The 17,449-nt window shown below is 58.2% G+C and overlaps 3 protein-coding genes across 10 annotated transcripts in view; 1 reads left to right on the top strand and 2 right to left on the bottom strand.

The window, feature by feature from the left end:
- TTC21A (tetratricopeptide repeat domain 21A) overlaps window positions 1–719 on the bottom strand; it is a 36,264-nt gene extending 35,545 nt beyond the window's left edge. For all 3 annotated transcript variants that reach the window (XM_030330348.1, XM_030330349.1, XM_030330350.1), the window contains exon 1: window positions 522–719. In XM_030330348.1, the coding sequence (XP_030186208.1) occupies window positions 522–548 (27 nt within the window). In that variant the 5' untranslated portion in view covers window positions 549–719. The remainder of the gene's footprint in view (window positions 1–521) is intronic.
- An 85-nt stretch (window positions 720–804) lies between these two features.
- On the top strand, window positions 805–11,502 carry GORASP1 (golgi reassembly stacking protein 1). 3 transcript variants are annotated; one of them, XM_030330356.1, is made up of 9 exons: window positions 805–897; window positions 4,827–4,907; window positions 5,441–5,644; window positions 6,866–6,952; window positions 7,102–7,232; window positions 7,462–7,624; window positions 8,385–8,535; window positions 9,007–9,159; window positions 9,396–11,502. In XM_030330356.1, the coding sequence occupies exons 1-9, from the start codon at window positions 835–837 to the stop codon at window positions 9,656–9,658; spliced, it is 1,296 nt and encodes a 431-aa protein (XP_030186216.1). In that variant the 5' UTR covers window positions 805–834; the 3' UTR covers window positions 9,659–11,502. The 3 variants fall into 3 exon arrangements, with proteins under 3 accessions (XP_030186216.1, XP_030186217.1, XP_030186215.1); XM_030330357.1 differs by lacking the exon at window positions 805–897 and adding an exon at window positions 1,123–1,222; XM_030330355.2 differs by lacking the exon at window positions 805–897 and adding an exon at window positions 1,229–2,583.
- A 4-nt stretch (window positions 11,503–11,506) lies between these two features.
- WDR48 (WD repeat domain 48) overlaps window positions 11,507–17,449 on the bottom strand; it is a 43,967-nt gene continuing 38,024 nt past the window's right edge. For 3 of the 4 annotated variants that reach the window (XM_030330352.2, XM_030330354.1, XM_030330351.1), the window contains 3 exons: window positions 15,496–15,572; window positions 14,148–14,340; window positions 11,507–13,511 (listed from right to left, as the gene is read on the bottom strand). In XM_030330352.2, coding sequence (XP_030186212.1) covers window positions 13,416–13,511; window positions 14,148–14,340; window positions 15,496–15,572 — 366 coding nt within the window. In that variant the 3' untranslated portion in view covers window positions 11,507–13,415. Of the gene's footprint in view, window positions 13,512–14,147; window positions 14,341–15,495; window positions 15,573–17,449 lie in introns of those variants that run through there. The other variant, XM_030330353.1, reaches the window with a different exon arrangement.

Below are 17,449 nucleotides of genomic sequence, written 5' to 3'. Positions count from 1 at the left end.
TGTTCCAGGTGCCTGGGGAGGGACGGTGGTGATTCTGGACTAGGAGATAAAAAGCAGTGGGTGAGGTCAGGAGACATGTAGGAGCTGACATTTCCTGCTGATTAGAAAGGACCTGAGATGGGTTACAGTTAAGGCTCCAGGATCAAACAGCGGTGCCATAACTGAGATGGGGGACGCAGAAGAGGCAGAGGCAGGGGAGAGGGAGATGATGGCAAGATGACAGAGACGGGTTCGGGATACTTTGGTTTGGGGGAACTCGAGGACAGGATTGGGTGGGGATACCGATTTGGGGCTTAGGGTGCACAGAGAACACCAGAGAAAAAAAGATGCGCTCGCCAGGAACAGTGAGGCCAGAGGGGGCCAGGCCCTTCGTTAGCGGCCGGCGCGGGGAGCGAAAGGCGGGTAAAAGGCGCAGCAGGAAGGGTCGGAGAGGTGGCAGGAGAGCAGCCGGGCGCGAGGGTCTCGGGGCCAGAGGCGGAGAGTCCCGAAGGGCAAGGCTGGGCAGCGCTCGGGCCACGCACCATAAGGGAGGAGTCGCTGGTGCTCATCTCCGGCGCTCGCGGCTCCGAGCCCGGCTCAGGGGGCGTAGCGCTGAGCCGGATTCTGGAGTCAGGGTCCTGGGCACGCCTCTCGCGGCCGGAAGTTGGAAGAGTGCGTCCCTGGAAACGCAGGGGGCGGGCCGGTTGCCTAGGGCGTCAGAATCTAGGGTGGGAGGGGCAGGCGCCCACGTGACAAGGCGCGGGCAATCGAGCGCCGAGACGGCCGGTGCGCGCTGGTGGCGCCGGGCCGGGCCGGGCCGGGCCGCTGGGTGGGCGCCGCCGCCGGGCCGCCGCCATGGGCCTGGGCGCCAGCGCCGAGCAGCCCGCGGGCGGTGCCGAGGGCTTCCACCTGCACGGGGTGAGTCGCCCCCGCGGCGCCGGTGACCTTGGCTGGGCGCCCGCACGGAAGCGACGGGACGCTTATCGGCGGCCCGAGGTCGGCAGCGGCGGGGTCTCGGCCCCCGAGGGGCCGCCGGGTGGTGTCGGTGGGGGCGGGGGCGGGATGTGCCTCCTTCCCGGTGGGAGCCTCCTCCGGGAGGCGGCGCCGCGGCCCTCCGGCCCCCGGCCTGTCTGCGGCCGCGGTCGGCCCGGCGCCGGCCCCGGCCCCGAGTGCCAGCCAAGCAGGAAGCGGGAGCGTTTCCTGGTCCCGGAGTGGCACTTCGCCCGGATGAAGATTGCACCAGGTTCAGCCGGGAGGCACTTGTGCACTTAGGTCCTATTTGCGGTCGCCTCCGGGCTGGGCCTGGGGAGAGAGCCAGCGACACTGAGACGCTAGCTCGCCGCGCTCGGGTCCAGGGAGTCGGGGTGGCCGAGAGGACGCCGACTGCCAGGGAGCCGGCCGGCCCGCGCGCCGCCGTCATGGGGTCGACAGGCCTCGGGCCGGGGGCTCGAAGGGCAGCGCGAACCAGCCAGGGAGAGCGGGAGCGGGAGAGCCAGGAGAATGGCGCAGAGGGCACGGGGAGAGCGCTGGCAGCAGGGGAGGGACCTCGGGTGAAACCCGCGGAGAGGCGAGACCGAGAAAGTCGTCTTGGTGCTGCGACCAGGAGGTCTGGACTGGCAGTTCTGGGCAAAGTGAAGACGGAGTGGGGTTCCTCGAGTCTGAAGAGGAGGAGAGGGGCCAGCAGCCAGATGGAGAGTTGGGGTGACAATGTGTACCCCGGAGAAGGAGGGCTGGGACAGGAGGGTCTCTGACCCCAGAGCGCAGTGGGTAAGGACCCTGTGTTTTCCCTTGGGCACCGTGGATAGATGCTGGGCTGAGTGTAGGCAGGGCGTGTCTGTATCGTGGCGGGAGGCTCTGTTAACAACCGCAAGAGGGGAGGGCTAGAGGAGGGTTTTCCTAAAAGGAAAGCCAGGCGGGCTTCAGGATTCTGCCTGGGTGATGGGCTTTCCCTGGTTGGCATCACGGTGAGGCCCCCGACAGAAAAGGTGGACGTTGGGATGCATCCAGGAGAGTTTTGCAACAGGTTGATGGAAAGGGAAGGAACTGAGGATTTGGCAAGAGGGAGGGGTGGGGCGATGGGGGCAGTGAAGACAGGAGGGGCCTGCTGGAGAGGGCAGAGTGGAGAGGACTGGAGGCCTTCCATTCCCCCGAACGGACATTTGTAAGCACCTGCTCTGGCAAGCGGAGTTCGGGGTGCCAGAGATAAAGCAGGGGACAGAACAGACGTTGTCCCTGTTCTCATGGAGCCTACGTTTGGTTGCTGGCCCTGAGAGGAGGCAGGCACAGACGAAATAGATCTCGCTGCTGGGGTGGAGGATAAAGCCGAGGAAGTGACAGATGGGTCAGGACAGGCCTCTCATCAAAGCACCTCGGAAGGAAGGAGTGGGCAGTACGGACACTTGGGGGAAGAAAGAGCCTTCTGGGCAGAGGGAGGCCCTGAGGTGGGCTGGGCTTGTTGTGTTGAGCAAGTGCATGGATGGGGCGGCCCCTGTAAGGAGGGCAGCGGTAAAGGACGAGGCCGGATTATATTGGGCCTGGCATGCTGTCCTGAAGGTCGAGGATTTTATTCTGCCCTGTGGAGCCATCGGGATGTTTTACGTGGAGGTGCGACATTTCCTGCTAACCTCTTTTTTCTAATGTTTATTTATTTGTGAGAGAGAGAGAGAGAGAGAGAGAGAGGGAGGGAGGGAGAGAGAGAGGGAGACAGAGGATCCGAAGTGGGCTCTGATCCCTACGCGGGGCTCGAACTCACAAACCGTGAGATCACGACCTGAGCCACAGTCAGATGCTTAACCGACTGGACCACCCAGGCGCCCTTTACTAACGTCTCTTTAAAAATGGAGGACGCGTGTGCCGTCCTCTGTCAATATTGGCGTTCTCATCATGTGCCAGCGCGTTGGAGAAGACCCTGCCCTCGGCGAGCTTAGAGCCACGGAGGGTTCCCAGGCACTGGTTGTTACAGGGTGGTGGAACAGAGCTGGCTCTGGGTTGCATTTCCTGGGGCTTCCCCTCTTCTGTAAGTCGGTATGAGTTTAAGGGTTAAATGCAAGGTAGGGCAGGTGTCACAGTCCCCTGGCACGGAGCCTGTCCTCAGCAAGGGTAAGCTGCCGTCACCGTCGCCGTTAATTACATTAGGTCCCCTGCTGGGGGACACAGTGGAAAGTGTTACAAAAGCACACCCGGTGGGGCTGTGGGGTGGGGGTGATGAGAGCCCCCCCTCCCCCCCAGGGAGAGTGGGACTGAGGGCAGCGCTTGCTGCTGGAGTGGGGGTGCTGCGGCAGCGGCATAGATTATTAGTCCCGTAGAGCCACAGTGGGTGATGGCGGAGCCCAGGGCGAAGGCAGTGGAGTACAGCCAGAGGACAAGGTCACAGCCGAGGCTGAGTAGAGGTGCAGGAGGCAGCTGGGAGAGGGGCCAGCTGGGATTGGAGTCGGTTCCTGAGCTCACTGTCATGGGAAACCATGGCAGCTTTGGGAGGTGGTGAGCAGGGGCCCAGCTGGTGGTGTCACAGCCAGGAGGGGTTCCTAATTCCAGGGCCGAATTAGCTTTGATCCAGAGGCTCAGTGTGAGCTCTCCTTCAGCTGGGGGGATCCAAGACTCTAGGGGCTGGTGGGTAGTCGAAGCCACAGGGCCTTTCCATTGTGGAGGCCACAGGAGCCCAGTGTCCTCTGGGCTGATGCCTGACCAGCAGGACATCAAGTGCTCACAGCCAAAGGCCTGAGGGCGTGGGTGGGGGGGGGCACCGCAGGGTCCAGCCCCGGGTATAAAGCCTGCATTGTTTGCGCAAGGCTCTGTAAATGGGGCCTTTGAGATGGATTTCTACCCCAGCTGGGAGGCCTGGTTGTTGTGTGTTTGGAGCCAGCAGTGAGTTCCGGGAGGACAGGGCAGGGGGCCCCCCTGGGCTAGGAGTGGCTCCTGGGGGACCTGTGTACCGCGCAGTGGGGACTAGGCTGTGAGGCCGGGACCCGGCTCTGCTCACTGGGCGCCCTGCTCGGGCTCTGCTCACTGGGCGCCCTGCTCGGGCTCTGCTCACTGGGCGCCCTGCTCGGGCTCTGCTCACTGGGCGCCCTGCTCGGGCTCTGCTCACTGGGCGCCCTGCTCGGGCTCTGCTCACTGGGCGCCCTGCTCGGGCTCTGCTCACTGGGCGCCCTGCTCGGGCTCTGCTCACTGGGCGCCCTGCTCGGGCTCTGCTCACTGGGCGCCCTGCTCGGGCTCTGCTCACTGGGCGCCCTGCTCGGGCTCTGCTCACTGGGCGCCCTGCTCGGGCTCATCCCTTGGGGCAGTCCCTCCGGTCTGCTTTCCTCAGCCACACTCCTCAGCCGCTGCCACGCCTCCCCAGCTGGTCTTGAGTCCGTCACCACAGGGTCCGGAGCCCTCTGGGATCTGGCCACAGGCTGCCTTCCCCCTCTTTCTGAGCACAACCCTGGTTCCGTCCTGGGACCCTCCCTTCCTGTCCACATCTAAACCTTTCCGGTAAACTCTTCGGCTTCCCTGTCTCCTAAGCCTCCCCACAGGCCTGTGCCACCCTGTGTCTCTGTGGCCTTCTAGAAGCCCCCAGGGCTGCCCTGAGCTCTCCTAGGAGGCCTGTCCGGAAGCATGCTGTGCGGATCATGATCAGACAAGAGCCATTTCCTGTAGAGGAAAATTTGTGCCCCGGAAGGCGGCAAGAGAGGATTGAGTTACCTCGACCGTGCCCATGTGTGGCCTGCCTGGAACAGTTCGTGCAGTGCACGTGTCCCTGCTGGGACGCAGGGATCCGTGATGCGTGGCCTCTGAAATTGGGGGCTGGGGCTTTCTGGGAGAGGCACGGCGTTGGGGTGGTGACGGTGGCCTCTGCTGTGGGACAGGTACAGGAGAACTCCCCAGCCCAGCAGGCAGGCCTGGAGCCCTACTTTGACTTCATCATCACCATCGGGCACTCAAGGCTGGTGAGGCTCCACCATACGACGTCTGTCTGCCTTGCTTGTGTGTGTGTGTGTGTGTGTGTGTGTGTGTGTGTGTGTGTGTCTCCTGTCCCACGGCAGGCCCCATCCTGCTCTGCCTCCCTTTTCTTCTGGAGGGAGGCCCAACCCATCTCTCCTTCTCCAGGCCTCTACTTAGCCTCACTGGGGCTCTCCCAGGGCTCTGCTCCTAAGCTTTCCGGGAGGAGGCGAGGGGGCTCTTGGAGCTGCCTTTCGGGGCCTGAGAGGTGCGAAGGCTCTGGCCGAGGGGCGCCTCGTAGAGGGGCAGTCCTGCCACGCTCTGGACCACTTTGTTGTGTTCCCCAGGGGCTGAGGGAGGCAGGTTTAGTGGTGCCTGGGGGCACCCTGTGGGGGCTGCAGGGGTCGCGGGCCCAGAGCCCACCGGGGCCGCTGGCCGCCCAGGCCCTTCCTCATCTCAGACCCAGACCGGTCCGAGGGGCCCCGACCCGGGAGTGGGGGTGGGGGGTGGGGCCCCGGCGTCAGCCCCACTGCCCCTGCAGAACAAGGAGAACGACACGCTCAAGGCCCTGCTGAAGGCCAACGTGGAGAAGCCCGTGAAGCTGGAGGTGTTCAATATGAAGACCATGAAGGTGCGCGAGGTGGAGGTGGTGCCCAGCAACATGTGGGGCGGCCAGGGCCTGCTGGGAGCCAGCGTGCGCTTCTGCAGCTTCCGCAGGGCCAGCGAGCACGTGTGGCATGTGCTGGTGAGTGGGCCCAGGGTGGGCGTGCGGGGGAGGTGGTGCCCGCGCGCAGGGGGAGTTGGAGGCGGGGGGGGGGGGGGGGGGGGGAGGGGGGGGAGGGGGAAGGGGAGGGGGTGGGGGTGGGGCAACCGGGAGAGGCCAGCGGCCAGTGCTTCTCTGTTAGAGGAGTCCCGGAGGTCAGCTTCCCGTCACCCCGCTTGTGAGCCAAAACCTTGGTTTCTTGTTTTGAGAGGCGGGGTACCTTCTCCTGGAGGGGTGGTCGTGCTGCCAGAAGGCGGCCGCCCTTCACAGCGTCTCTTCCGGTCCACTCCGTGGTCTGCCGGGATCTCGTCTTTGCTGGCAGGTCCCCTGCTTTAGGCCCCCTCGGGCCTTGGCTTGCTGCCTGGGGGGCTGGGTCTTGACGAATCGCAGCGACTGAGCTGTCACAGGTGTTGCTGTTAAGGTCTGTTCGCAGACACACACGTGCGTTCCCTGGTGGTGCCCACGTCCTTGAAGGAGTCCTGCAGCTTGGTGGGCGGAGGGCTTCCTGAGCTGGCAGTGGACTGATCCGATTTGTGGCCTCCACTGTCGCTTACTGGCTTCTCGCGGGAGGCTTCTCCGTCTTTCAGCCTCCCTCGTTGGTCCAGGAGCGCAGTGGGGGTGACGATGCGGTAATCCCTTTGCACTTACCCCGGGGGGCGACTGGGAGATTGGGAATAGTAGAGTTCCCACCCCCCACCCCCCCAGGGAGAAAACAATCCTCGGACCCAGTCCTGCTCACTGCCTCCGCCTCAGCCCCTCGGCAGGGGTCTCCAGCCGCAGGCCCGCAGCAGGAACCACACAGTTTTTCATTCTTCGTGTGTGTTCTATTTTTAATCTTCTCGGCAACCCTGAGGTTGCCCGTGGGGAAGTACTGTGTATCCTACTTTTAACTGTGGGGAAACTGATGCTAAGGGGTTAATAAGTATTTGTCCACAGTCGCTGGCTCGGGGTTGGTGGAGTCAGGAGTTAATAACCCAGGTCAAGATCGCAGAGCTCAGGGCCGTGAGCGGCGCCTCGGTGCTGCCCTCTGCTGGACAGCCTGCGGAAATTAGGGGGTGGAGTAGGAGGGTCTGGGCTTGAGGTCCTGCAGGGCCTGGGGACAGAGGACAGAAGTCCCACTGAGTACCTGGAGAGGCAGGCCCCTCCATCCTCCCCGCCCCCAGCTCCAGGAGCAAGACGGGCAGTTGGTGCTTCTTTCCGCAGGAAGTGGAACCCTCTTCACCCGCCTCCCTTGCCGGCCTGCGCCCCTACACAGACTATGTGGTTGGCTCAGACCAGATCCTCCAGGAGGTGAGCAGGATTTGGCTTGCCCTCCCCGGGTCCCTGAAGGCTGTCGCCGCCGGTGTGGAGATGGGTGCTGGCCGCGGGGTGGGCCTCGTTTTGTTGGGGCCTCCGATCCCTGTGCCGGGAGCAGGGCTCAGGCGCTGGCTTTGTCGTAGTCCGAGGACTTCTTTACACTCATCGAGTCCCACGAGGGGAAGCCCTTGAAGCTGATGGTTTACAACTGCGAGTCGGACTCCTGCCGGGAGGTGACTGTAACTCCCAACGCAGCCTGGGGTGGAGAGGGCAGGTACTTGCTCAGTGGGAGGGCTGCGGGGCGGGACCTGGCCGCTGGCCGAGGACCAGAATCGCACAGGGCGGGTGTGGAGGCTGGGCTCTGGGTGCAGAGATGCTGAGGATGAACACGGGGCCGGGAGGCGCCCTTTTCGCTCTTCCCCTGCCAGTCGTGGGTGGGGTTGGCGGATCTAGGACCGACTAGGGGACCACCCCTCGGATTGACTGTTTCTGGACTTTGGCAGTCTGGGGTGTGGCATCGGCTACGGGTATCTGCACCGGATCCCAACCCAGCCCTCCAGCCACCACAAGAAGCCACCTGGTGCCCCGCCGCCTGGACCCACCCCCCAGGACTCTCCTGCCCCTCCTCGCCCAGAGACCGGCTCCAGGCAGGGTGACTACATGGAGGTGCGTGGGGGGCATCTGCCAGTGGGGGGACCTTCCTGTGGGCAGAGGGGCCTGCCACCTGGGAAAAGAGGGCTCTGGCATCGCCGGGGGCCCGTTTGTGGAGCTCTGGGGAGGACCTTTTGCTTCTGGGACCTAGTGGGAGCGGACGGTCTCGTCCTGGGACAGTGAAGCCCACTTGGGTTCTCCTGCCACTTGGGTCTGGAGGTGAGAGTAATGGCAAGGCACTAGTTGTCATTTTCATTTGAAACTGAGGCTCGGAGGTGGGCATAGCCTCGTCCTGTGCCTCGGTGAGTCTGGTAACGTCGGGTCAGAGGCCGGGCTCGCGGAACCCGGGCTGGGCGGGTGTCTGGCCGAGTCCGTAGGAGAGCGCCGGACCTGCCTTCTCGGCTGTTGGAAGAGGCACCTGAGTGCCTCTGGGGCACCGGGCTGGTGCCTGGGGTCTTTACTGGTGGGAGGGGCATGCAAGGATCGCTCCCCAGGCACGCTGGAGGTCAGGGAGGGCCTTCTCTTCTGGCGGGTCATGGGAGGGGCCGGGTGGACACGAGGGGCTCCTCCTGTCAGCGCTGCGGGAGAGGCCACACCAGGCCCCTCGTGCCCAACTTCAGATCACCTGGACGGGGAGGGGGCAGGTCATCGAGGCTGTCTGCGCCTTCAGGCGGAGGAGCGCTGATCCCCTGGCAAGCGTGGGCCGGGGGTTACGGTGGACTGTGTGACCTGAAATGCCCCTGCCCTGTTCCCTCCTCGTCCCTGGCCCCCGCAGGCCCTGCTGCAGGCACCCGGCTCCTCCTTGGAGGAACAGCTTTCTGAGCCTGGGAGTCCCAGCCGTGGTGCTCCAGACCTTGGGGAACTTGCACGTCCCATGGAGACTCCTCTTCAGCCTCCACCTCCGGTCCAGCGAGTCATGGACCCAGGTAGCGAGCGGGTCCCGGACGGCAGGCTCGGGGGCCTGCCACCCCTCGGTGCTGGAGTGGGCGTCGGGTTTAGGGCGAGGCTTTCGCCCAAGTGCCAAAACCTTCCCCGGACCTGTCGTCCTGTGGCATATACATCCTATGTCGTGTATGTGAGGATGGTTGCAGGTGAGCCAGTGCCGCGTGCAGATGGGGGGACGGCAGAAGGGAAGTGGCCTGCTCAAGGTCACGCGGCACTCTGGGGACAGAGCAGGCAGGGTCTGGGCTCCCTGCCACAGTGCTATTCCCCTGAGGCCCAAACGCGGACTCTTTTCTTTGCTCGGCGGTAGGCAGTGGGGACCGCTTGGGGGTTGGGTGGGGGCGCCCCCACGGGCTGAGGACATTGCAGGTTTAGGCCGGGCCGGGTGCCCCAGGGTACTGGCCTTCTGGTGGTCGGGGCTTTGTGCTGGGAAAGACTCGCGCCCCTTCCTCTAGGCTTCCTGGACGTGTCGGGTATCTCCCTGTTGGACAGCAGCAACGCCAGCGTGTGGCCCAGCCTGCCGTCTCCCACGGAGCCGACCCCCACAGCCGTGACAGCCGCAGGGCCCGAGGACGTCTGCTCCAGCAGCGGTTCTCACGAGCGGGCTGGTGAGTGGCCGACGCCCGCGGAAGCTTTCTGGGAAGGACCCTGGGCTGTTGGGAAGGCTGCCCCGAGTTTCTCAGCTGGGAGGGAGGCTGGCTTTGGGGTGAGACAGAGCCTCGTCAAGGCATTTGTACACCAGAGCCCCCCTTCCCCATCACCGCCTGGGCTGGGGGTTGGGGGTCAGAGGAGCGGCTGGCCCCGGGTCCCGCAGGCCCCCTGAGCCCCACCCTGTGTGTTTCAGGTGAGGCCACGTGGTCGGGGTCAGAGTTTGAGGTCTCCTTCCCGGACAGCCCAGGCCCCCAGGCCCAGCCAGACCACCTGCCTCAGCTAACCCTTCCCGACAGCCTCACCTTTACGGCCTCACCGGAAGACGGGCTGTCTGCTGAGCTGCTCGAAGCACAGGCCGAGGAGGAGCCGGCGAGCACAGAGAGCCCGGACTCAGAGGCGGAGGCTGAGGGGGCGGCCGGCCAGGCCCGGCTCTCTACCCCAGAAATAACGCCCTAGGCTGGGACGAGGCCCGGTGGCATTTCACGAGGCCTCGGTGTGGGGCAGCAGCTTGGGCCGTGCCGCGCGGCCCAGCCTCCGGCCCGGTGTGTCCAGCTTCCTAGGCTGCAGCCCCCAGTGACGTGCAAGGGACTTCGGCAGGCAAGGGCTCTTGTGTCCGCTCGGACCCTACCGGTCTCGAAGAGATGACGTGTCGGCCTTAATTCTGCCCGACGGTCCCGGCTTCGGGGAATCGGGCCCTTGGGAGTCTCAAACGAGTCCATTTGGGGCGGTGGGAGGCTGGGAGCGGCACCCAGGTTAAGTTGTGCAGGAGCTGGGGTGGGAGAGGAAAGGACTCTGCTGCTTGGGTGGGACAAAGCGAGTGGGTAGTAAGGGGAGGCCTTGGGCCTTGGCATCTTTAGGCCACGCACCCTTAGGTCCGGCGCTTCTCCTGCTCTGGTCGCTATGGCTGTCCGGGAGGCCACGGCATCCAGGCGGGGCCAGGGGCGCAGATGGGAGTGAAGGAGGAAGGGACGGGTGTGGAGTGTTTGCCTGGCACTTCGTGGGGCTGGCCTTGACTCGGCCCGCACAGCTCAGCTGGCCCTGCGTGTACCAGAAGGCAGCTCCGTGCCTTGGGGACCCCTGGAGCCGCAATCACGGTCTCTTCGGTCGCGTGCCCTCCTCTCCATGCTACACTGCACAGGCGGTTCAGGCTGACATACGCCAGTCCCAGCTGGAGGAGAGAAGCAGTGAACGTGTCCACCTCTCCTGGGAGAGGAGGGGTGGAGACTCTAGGCCCTGCATCAGAGACTCCCTTGATCTTGGATCATGACGTTTCTTCTTCCCCAGGGCCGACGCCCCTCAGACCCAGTGGTGCCTCCTGTCAGCTCCCAAACTTCTACGACCATCTCTTCTAAATACACAAGGCTTTGTCAGCCCCAGCGGTGAATAAAAATGACAAATTTAAGGTCACCATCCTAAGCAGACTCTTTCAACGCGGGTCCTGACCGGACCTCTTTAGATACTGCTCCCGCTCCACGGGGGGGGGGGGGGGGGGGCGCTCCGTTCTTCCCCACAGTTCGGGAGGAGGCTGCTCCCTCCACCTCCAGGTGCCCTGAGAGGCTAACACGAGGCCAGGTTTTCCGCTCTACTTGGCTCCTGCAGGCAGGGGAGGGCTCCATCCAGGAAGGGCCCCCTCCCCTCCACGGAAGTGCTTCCCGACTTGGCTTCAGTCCCTCCCCTTCCTGCGTGCTGATTGCCACTTGGGCTGCCTCTGGCCTTGTCTTCTAGCTGCCACCCAGCGGGAGGTGCCACCTTTGCTGCTTGATGTGTAACGTCTGCACTTAACGGGGCCCAGATTTCTGTTAGGCCCAAGGCCCACGGGACGGGGACTCTGCTCTGGGTGGCACAGGTCAAGTATACGGAGGGAGGGCCCCCGGTTAGCGAACACTTCAACTTCCTGGCACTGTGACAGCACTGAAAGCAAGCCCTTGTCAAACCTACCGGAGCAGCCGATACGCTGCAGCCAACAGAGACACCAGCGCCGGGGCTTGGTTCTTGGATGGTCTGGGAGCCCAGCGTCTGTCCGCCTGCGGGAATCCGGGCAGCGGAACAGCATCACCACGGGACCGTTCTGAGAGCAGCTTCCCTGAACTGCAGCCTGGGAGTCTGGCCCAAAGTGCCCTTCCCTTCAGAGCTGTGGCTCTTCCCTCCCTTTTACGCGCTCCCCTCCTTAAACTGGGTGATAAAATGGGCGTTGATGCTGATTATTGTCAGGATAAACACTAAACATGGAACCAGAAGTTTCTCTGTAATCTGCTATGAAGGAAAGTGACAGGTGAAAGAAATAAATGTGTACTACACTTTAAATATTTTAACTAAAGCCTTTATTCTATACAACCGTGAAATACAGATTTTTACCCTTTTGGCATTGCAGGCTGTCAAATTTTCTGGAAACTATTACTGGTTTGACTGGAAGGAAAAAAAGAAGTAGAAGCATGCCGAGGGTCAGATGGATGACAGGAAGGGAGTGCAGCCGCCCCTCACGCCTCGGCACACAGGGCAAAGCGGCCCGGCAAAACCCGTTCTGTGGCCCAAGGCCCCCTCCCGCAGACACAGCTGAGGGCTGGTAAATGAGCTGTGGGGATTTTTGGTGGTTGTGTTTCTGTCATTAATTCACAACTATTGCTAAAAAACGTGCACCGAAAGTGCACCGTTGTATCCAACAGATAGAAAGGACTTTAAAAAAAGAAGCCGGTGGCTCCGTGCGTGAGGGGGAAAGACTCCTTGGGAACGTGGCACCTCTTTGCTGACTTCTTCAAAGTGCTGGAGGCAGTGACCTGTCCACTTTCCAAAGGAGCCTGACCGGCGGTGAGGGAGCCCTGTCTCTCCAGTCGTGCAGGCAAGGGAATCTCAAATGGTCAGGTCTGGCCCCGGGCCTGTCAGCTGCCTCCAGCCGAGCCTGGGGAGAGGCCAGGGAGGAAGAAAGACCTTCCCCGCCCTGCCCGGCCCCTGCTGCCGTGGGCACTGACCGCACGCGAGAGGGGGAGGCGACCGGGCCCGGATCAGCTGCCCTCCGAAGGCACTTGTGCTTCTGGCTTCATACAGGAGGCTTGTCTTAAGTAGTTTTACGGGGCGGACCATTGTTCTGTGCTGAATACGAACGACCCAAAGGATTTCTTCTCGCCAAAAGTTGAAGTGTTTATCCCCAATAAGTTACATTCTGTACAAGACTCAAAGGATTCTAGGAAAGCTTTAGATCGTTAGAAAGAACAGTGAAGAGAACTCTGGGTGCAGGCACCACACCGCCGCCCTGCCTGTGAAACTCCGGAGGAACGGGTATGTGTACTCCCAGGACAGAGTATCCAGTCAGCTCACCGGGACACCAGGCGTTTTAGGTCGCGTGTAAATGAAGCTACCGTTCCATCACGGTCTTGGGCCTTGATGGCATCACACTGTTCACCCAGAGCGAGAGCCTGTGGCGTCGCCTGGCTTTTGCCCATAAACAAAACCGGGCACCGTGAGGAGGAGTGAAAGAGCCGCACCTCCCTGTGGCCCACGGCACCGCGGGGCACCGCGGGGCGCGCTCCAGTCTGGCGGTCCGAGGGCTGCGGTCCGGCACCCGGAATCTCTACAGGTCTTCCTAAAAGAACGCATCTGAGATGCAGGGTTAAAACGAGCCCAAGAAGGAGAATTTATTTTGAAGTGGGCTGGCTCCTGAATTGTACAACAGCAAATTCCTATTAAAAATAACTGTCATAAGTGTGAGAACATTTGTTGTGTTTGTTTTTAATGACCAACTCGGAAAAAGCCTTCAAAGGTGCTGCGTGGATGGAATGTACTCTCTTAGAAAAGCTACAGAGCGTGTGGGTTTGAAGTTGAAACACAGTGACAGAGGTGGCTCTACCGATGTGTCTCTAACAAGTGCTAACAGACAAAGGTAAGGTCCTTTGAAACAAAAGGAGGAAGCCGAGTCTGTGCTGGCCTGTCGTCCGTTCTCTGTACATCTTGCAAGACACAGTCCTCTTCGGGGGCGGGGGGGGGGGGGGTTGTCCTGCTCTCGCTCTCTGCCTCCCTGGGGACAGCTTAATCTACACATGGAGACTGGTTTCTATATTACATCTCGATTAGTCGCTTCAACTGAAAGAGAATCTCGGTCCATACCAAATCGGCCGCTAGAAGTCTTGCTCCCATTGGGGCTCGGCGGGCTTCCTAGGACTACTCTCGGGGCCACGGAGGAAGGTCGATAAATGCATACCCAGGAGCGCCTGCCCGCCCTTCACGTAGACTTCTGGCGGTAATGGAGGGTGAGGTCGCCCCCGCTCTTCCAGATGAAGTGCTTCACCGTCCGGAGGTCCATGTTTGGATCCAAAACCTGAACGGCAAAAACACAGGTCATAAAAAATGTCAGAGCCTCTACTGCGTGATACCTAAGACCTTTATTGTGAACTCAGACTCTCAGCAGGCGACCCAGCTCGTCCCCACCTGCCGGCCTGCTCGTGCTGACACAGCCGCCGTGACGCGGACACAAACCGGGGCCCCGAGAGACGTGCAGCTCGTGTGGCTGGGCCAGAAATCCCAACTCCAGCCGTTCCCCTGAGGAAATGCCTCGAGTGCACCTTTACTTCAAACAGCTCCCCCGGGGCGCCACCCACCTCCGCTGCACGTCTCCACCCAGCACAGCAGGTGCTGCTCTGCGCACCGAGGCCAGCGGCTGTCCTTCTCTGGTCGGGGAAAGAAACAGGCACCGGCACATTCACATTTACCGTCTCTGTGTCCTTTTCCGGAGAACCTCCCAGGGGTAAATGGGAGCTTCAGGGTGGGCTGAAGAGCCCCTTCAGAAGGGGCCTCACCAGTAGGTGGGAGAGACCCAGCACTCCCTCCTCAGAGTCTCCTTAAAAGCAGAAGCACCCCCAAAGGCCACAGACGTGGGAAGCGTAATCACACGACACCTGGCTTTCTGAACATCAGCACTAGAGAGAATGGGGCCGCGGTCCTCGAGTGCACTTACCTGGTCCTGGCACAAAAGTTCGATTTTCTCCTCTGCCAACACAGCAATATCCTCCTCTTTTTCCTGTTCCCCTGGCTTTTCGTTGTTAGAAGAGCTAGTGGTTTGCGACTCATTATCCAAGTTGATGATTTTCTCGTAAACGTGTTCCATTACCTTCCGGACTTGGAGCATGTCACTGGCAGAGAGTCTGTCTCTGCAAAAAAAAAAAAAAAAAAAAAAAAAAAAAAAAAAAAAAAAAAAAAGCAAGGGCAGAGTGTGACGTCAGCCAATCGCCGGACGTTGTCTTACATGCTCTTTGGTGTCCCCATTTGGTAAAGATAAAGCAAACCGCAGAAGCATAAACCAATAAATGTTTTCAGTCACTGCCTTCATCTATTTTAGAATTGCCAACATATTCTCTATAGTGTCCTCCTGAGACACAGATAGCGGGTAACTGAGATTAAATGCACGTTAAGACTTACACATACATAAAGAACAGCCTTCCGGGTTTTATTCCCTTAAAGACTTTCCTAGCACAGCAGCAGACTGAATGCTCCTGGGAGGGAAGGCAGCCCCCGGTGATCACCCACAAGCCCAACAGCCAGCCGGGTATCTCCAGATGGACGTCCTGCAGGAACCTCAAACTCTCCGTGTCCAAAACTACATTCATCAGCTTCCTCACTCCCAAACCTATTTCTGTATCACTGACGTCAGGTTGCCAACCCAAGCAGCTCAGGCTCAAACTCTGAAAGCCATCTTGAACGTCAGTCATTACAAGCGGAATCTAGGACTCGCTTTAACATAATCCGGGGTGTGTGTGTGTGTGTGTGTGGGGGGGGGGGGGGGGGAGGCAGAGAAGGAGGAAAATGTTCAGACATGTGTCAATAACCCTGAAGCTGTTTGACAGGGTAACGGGTTTCATTCTAATCTCCTTTTCGTTATGTCTGGAAATTTCCCTAACAAAAGGTTTTTAAGTCTTGTTGAATACCTCTCTTTTGAAACTCTATCCATCCTTACATGTCCAGCTCAAATTCCATGTCCTTCAAGAAGCCTTTCCAGAAAGCTCCAGCCCCAAATCCATTTCTTCCTCTCTCCTCATTCCCCAAGTATCTGTGAAAGCAGTCTTTATATACAAACTGTGTCCTAAACTATGCTGTGGCAAGAAACAAAATCCAAGTCTTACTTTTTTGAACTTCTGTGGCCTACCACATAGGTACTTGGTAAAGGGTAAATTGTGTAAACTTTCAGTATTATGAAACTAGCTTTAGATCTACGACATGTCTCCTTTGCCATAAAAGCAATCATAAAGAATAAAAAAATCTCTGGCAATTGATTAGATCCGGCATCACATGACACTACATTTACTTACTTTTTTAAGGTTTTTGCTCCCGAAGATGCGTGAGGTTGGAGGTAGAAAGGAATTTTGTTGAATTTGGGCATATTTTTCTGAAATATTAAAAGCAAAAAAGGCATAATCATTTCTATTAGCTGATGAGTGAAAATGAATAAAAAACATGATTTACCAGTTAATAGTTATTTTACAATTCAAATGAACTTCCTATGAAATTTATAGTAAGCTATCCAATCACCTAAGCCTAGTGAAAATGTATCCAGAAAAGTCTCGCGTTCAGTTTCATAATAAAACGTATACAAGATAAATGATACGTCAGTGGCAGTGTGAAACTGCAGTATGGCTCTTCCCAAATAACAATTCAAGGTATTAAAGGGAAACAAATATTACTTGCTATTTAAAGCAAAATCTCAATTCCACATTGAAACATTGGGGCTGATACTTAAGGGCCCAAACAGAAAATTCAGTGTCTGGAGAGAAACCCACAGCATCTACTTCTGAGCAAAACCACACACTCTAGGCTGGTGAGGCCCATCATCTAGCTGGAAAGGTCACTGAGGTCCTCCAACTTTCTCTCCCTCTCACATCAGGTCTGAGGTTTTAATCAAGAGTGGAAACTTCAGCCAAACGCCTAGGTGTCTACCATGAAGTAAACCACATACTCAGATGAAGGATAAAATTAACTGGTCATCTTTTCTCTGGGTATCACTCCCCTTCAAGCCTCCATGTCATATCCTGTCTGGGTGTCTCCTCTCGGGAATAAGCCACAGGCTGAACGTCAGCAATGCATCCCAGGTGAGTTTCATACTCAAAGAAAGTAGTGCTTATGGGGAGCTCGGACTCAGAGCTAAGAGCACAGAATACCCATCAGGTGTCACACTGGCTTTAGGTTCTTGGAGGTATATCTGGACAGAAAACACATTTTCTGGAGGTTCTAGAGATTCAATCTCTTTTCATAAGGCTTTAGGAATATATAAAACAGATCAACAGCACATAAGAGAGTCTAGAAACAGACCCATGTGCATATAGAAATTTAGTACCTGATAAAGACAGCATTTCCAATTACTAAGAAAAGGATAGGTTATTCAAAAAAATTGTTTTGGCACACTGGCTATCTGTTTGGAGGGAGTTAGCATCCTACCTCACACTAAACAGCACACATTCTCATAAATTACAGATCTAGACACAAACAATGATCACAGACGTACTAGAGAATAGCCAAGCAAGATGTGACACTCAGAGCCATGAAGATCAATCTGATTACATAAAAATTCAAACTTTTTGCCTGGTAAAAGACACCAAACACGAAAAAGTAATACTTCAACTGAGAGGCACAGATAATAGTCAAAGGGTGACTGTTCAATATGAAGAAGTCCTACAAATCAGGAAGACACACAAACTCCCCAACAGAAAAAGGAGTGAAGGATACAGAGGCAATTCACAGGAGAAGCACAAACAGCCAACACGAAAAGATGCCTAGCCTCAGTACAGATGGAAACAAACAAACCAACCCACATTAAAGACCGACAAAGCAAAGACCGACAGTGTCGGTCAGTGTGGAAAAATGGGCACTCATGCACTGTTGGAGCCTCTGTGGGGGCAAATGGGCTGTATCGTAAAATTTAAAACACGCAGACCCTTGGATCCAGCAATCCCACTTCTAGGAATTTACCCTAAAAAGTATACAAAGATACACGTACAAGGATGTTGACGGAAGCATTGTTTGTGATAGAGAACACTGGAAACAACCTTAACGTCCCTCAATCGGGGACCAGATAATTATGACACATTTATACAAAGACATACTATGTAATCATTAAAAAGGAATGACCCATATGACGTACAGACATGAAAAACCATCCAACACATATTTTTAAGCAAAAAATAAAACCAAACCAAGTTGCAGAACAGAATGTATAAGATTTTGTGCAAAATAATGAACTGTGTGTGTGTGTGTCTGTATCTACACACA

This window comes from Lynx canadensis, chromosome C2, assembly GCF_007474595.2.
Source record: "Lynx canadensis isolate LIC74 chromosome C2, mLynCan4.pri.v2, whole genome shotgun sequence".
NCBI classification, from domain to species: Eukaryota; Metazoa; Chordata; class Mammalia; order Carnivora; family Felidae; genus Lynx; species Lynx canadensis.
Note: the sequence above shows the minus strand (reverse complement) of the source record. Positions and strands in the feature narration are given on the sequence as shown.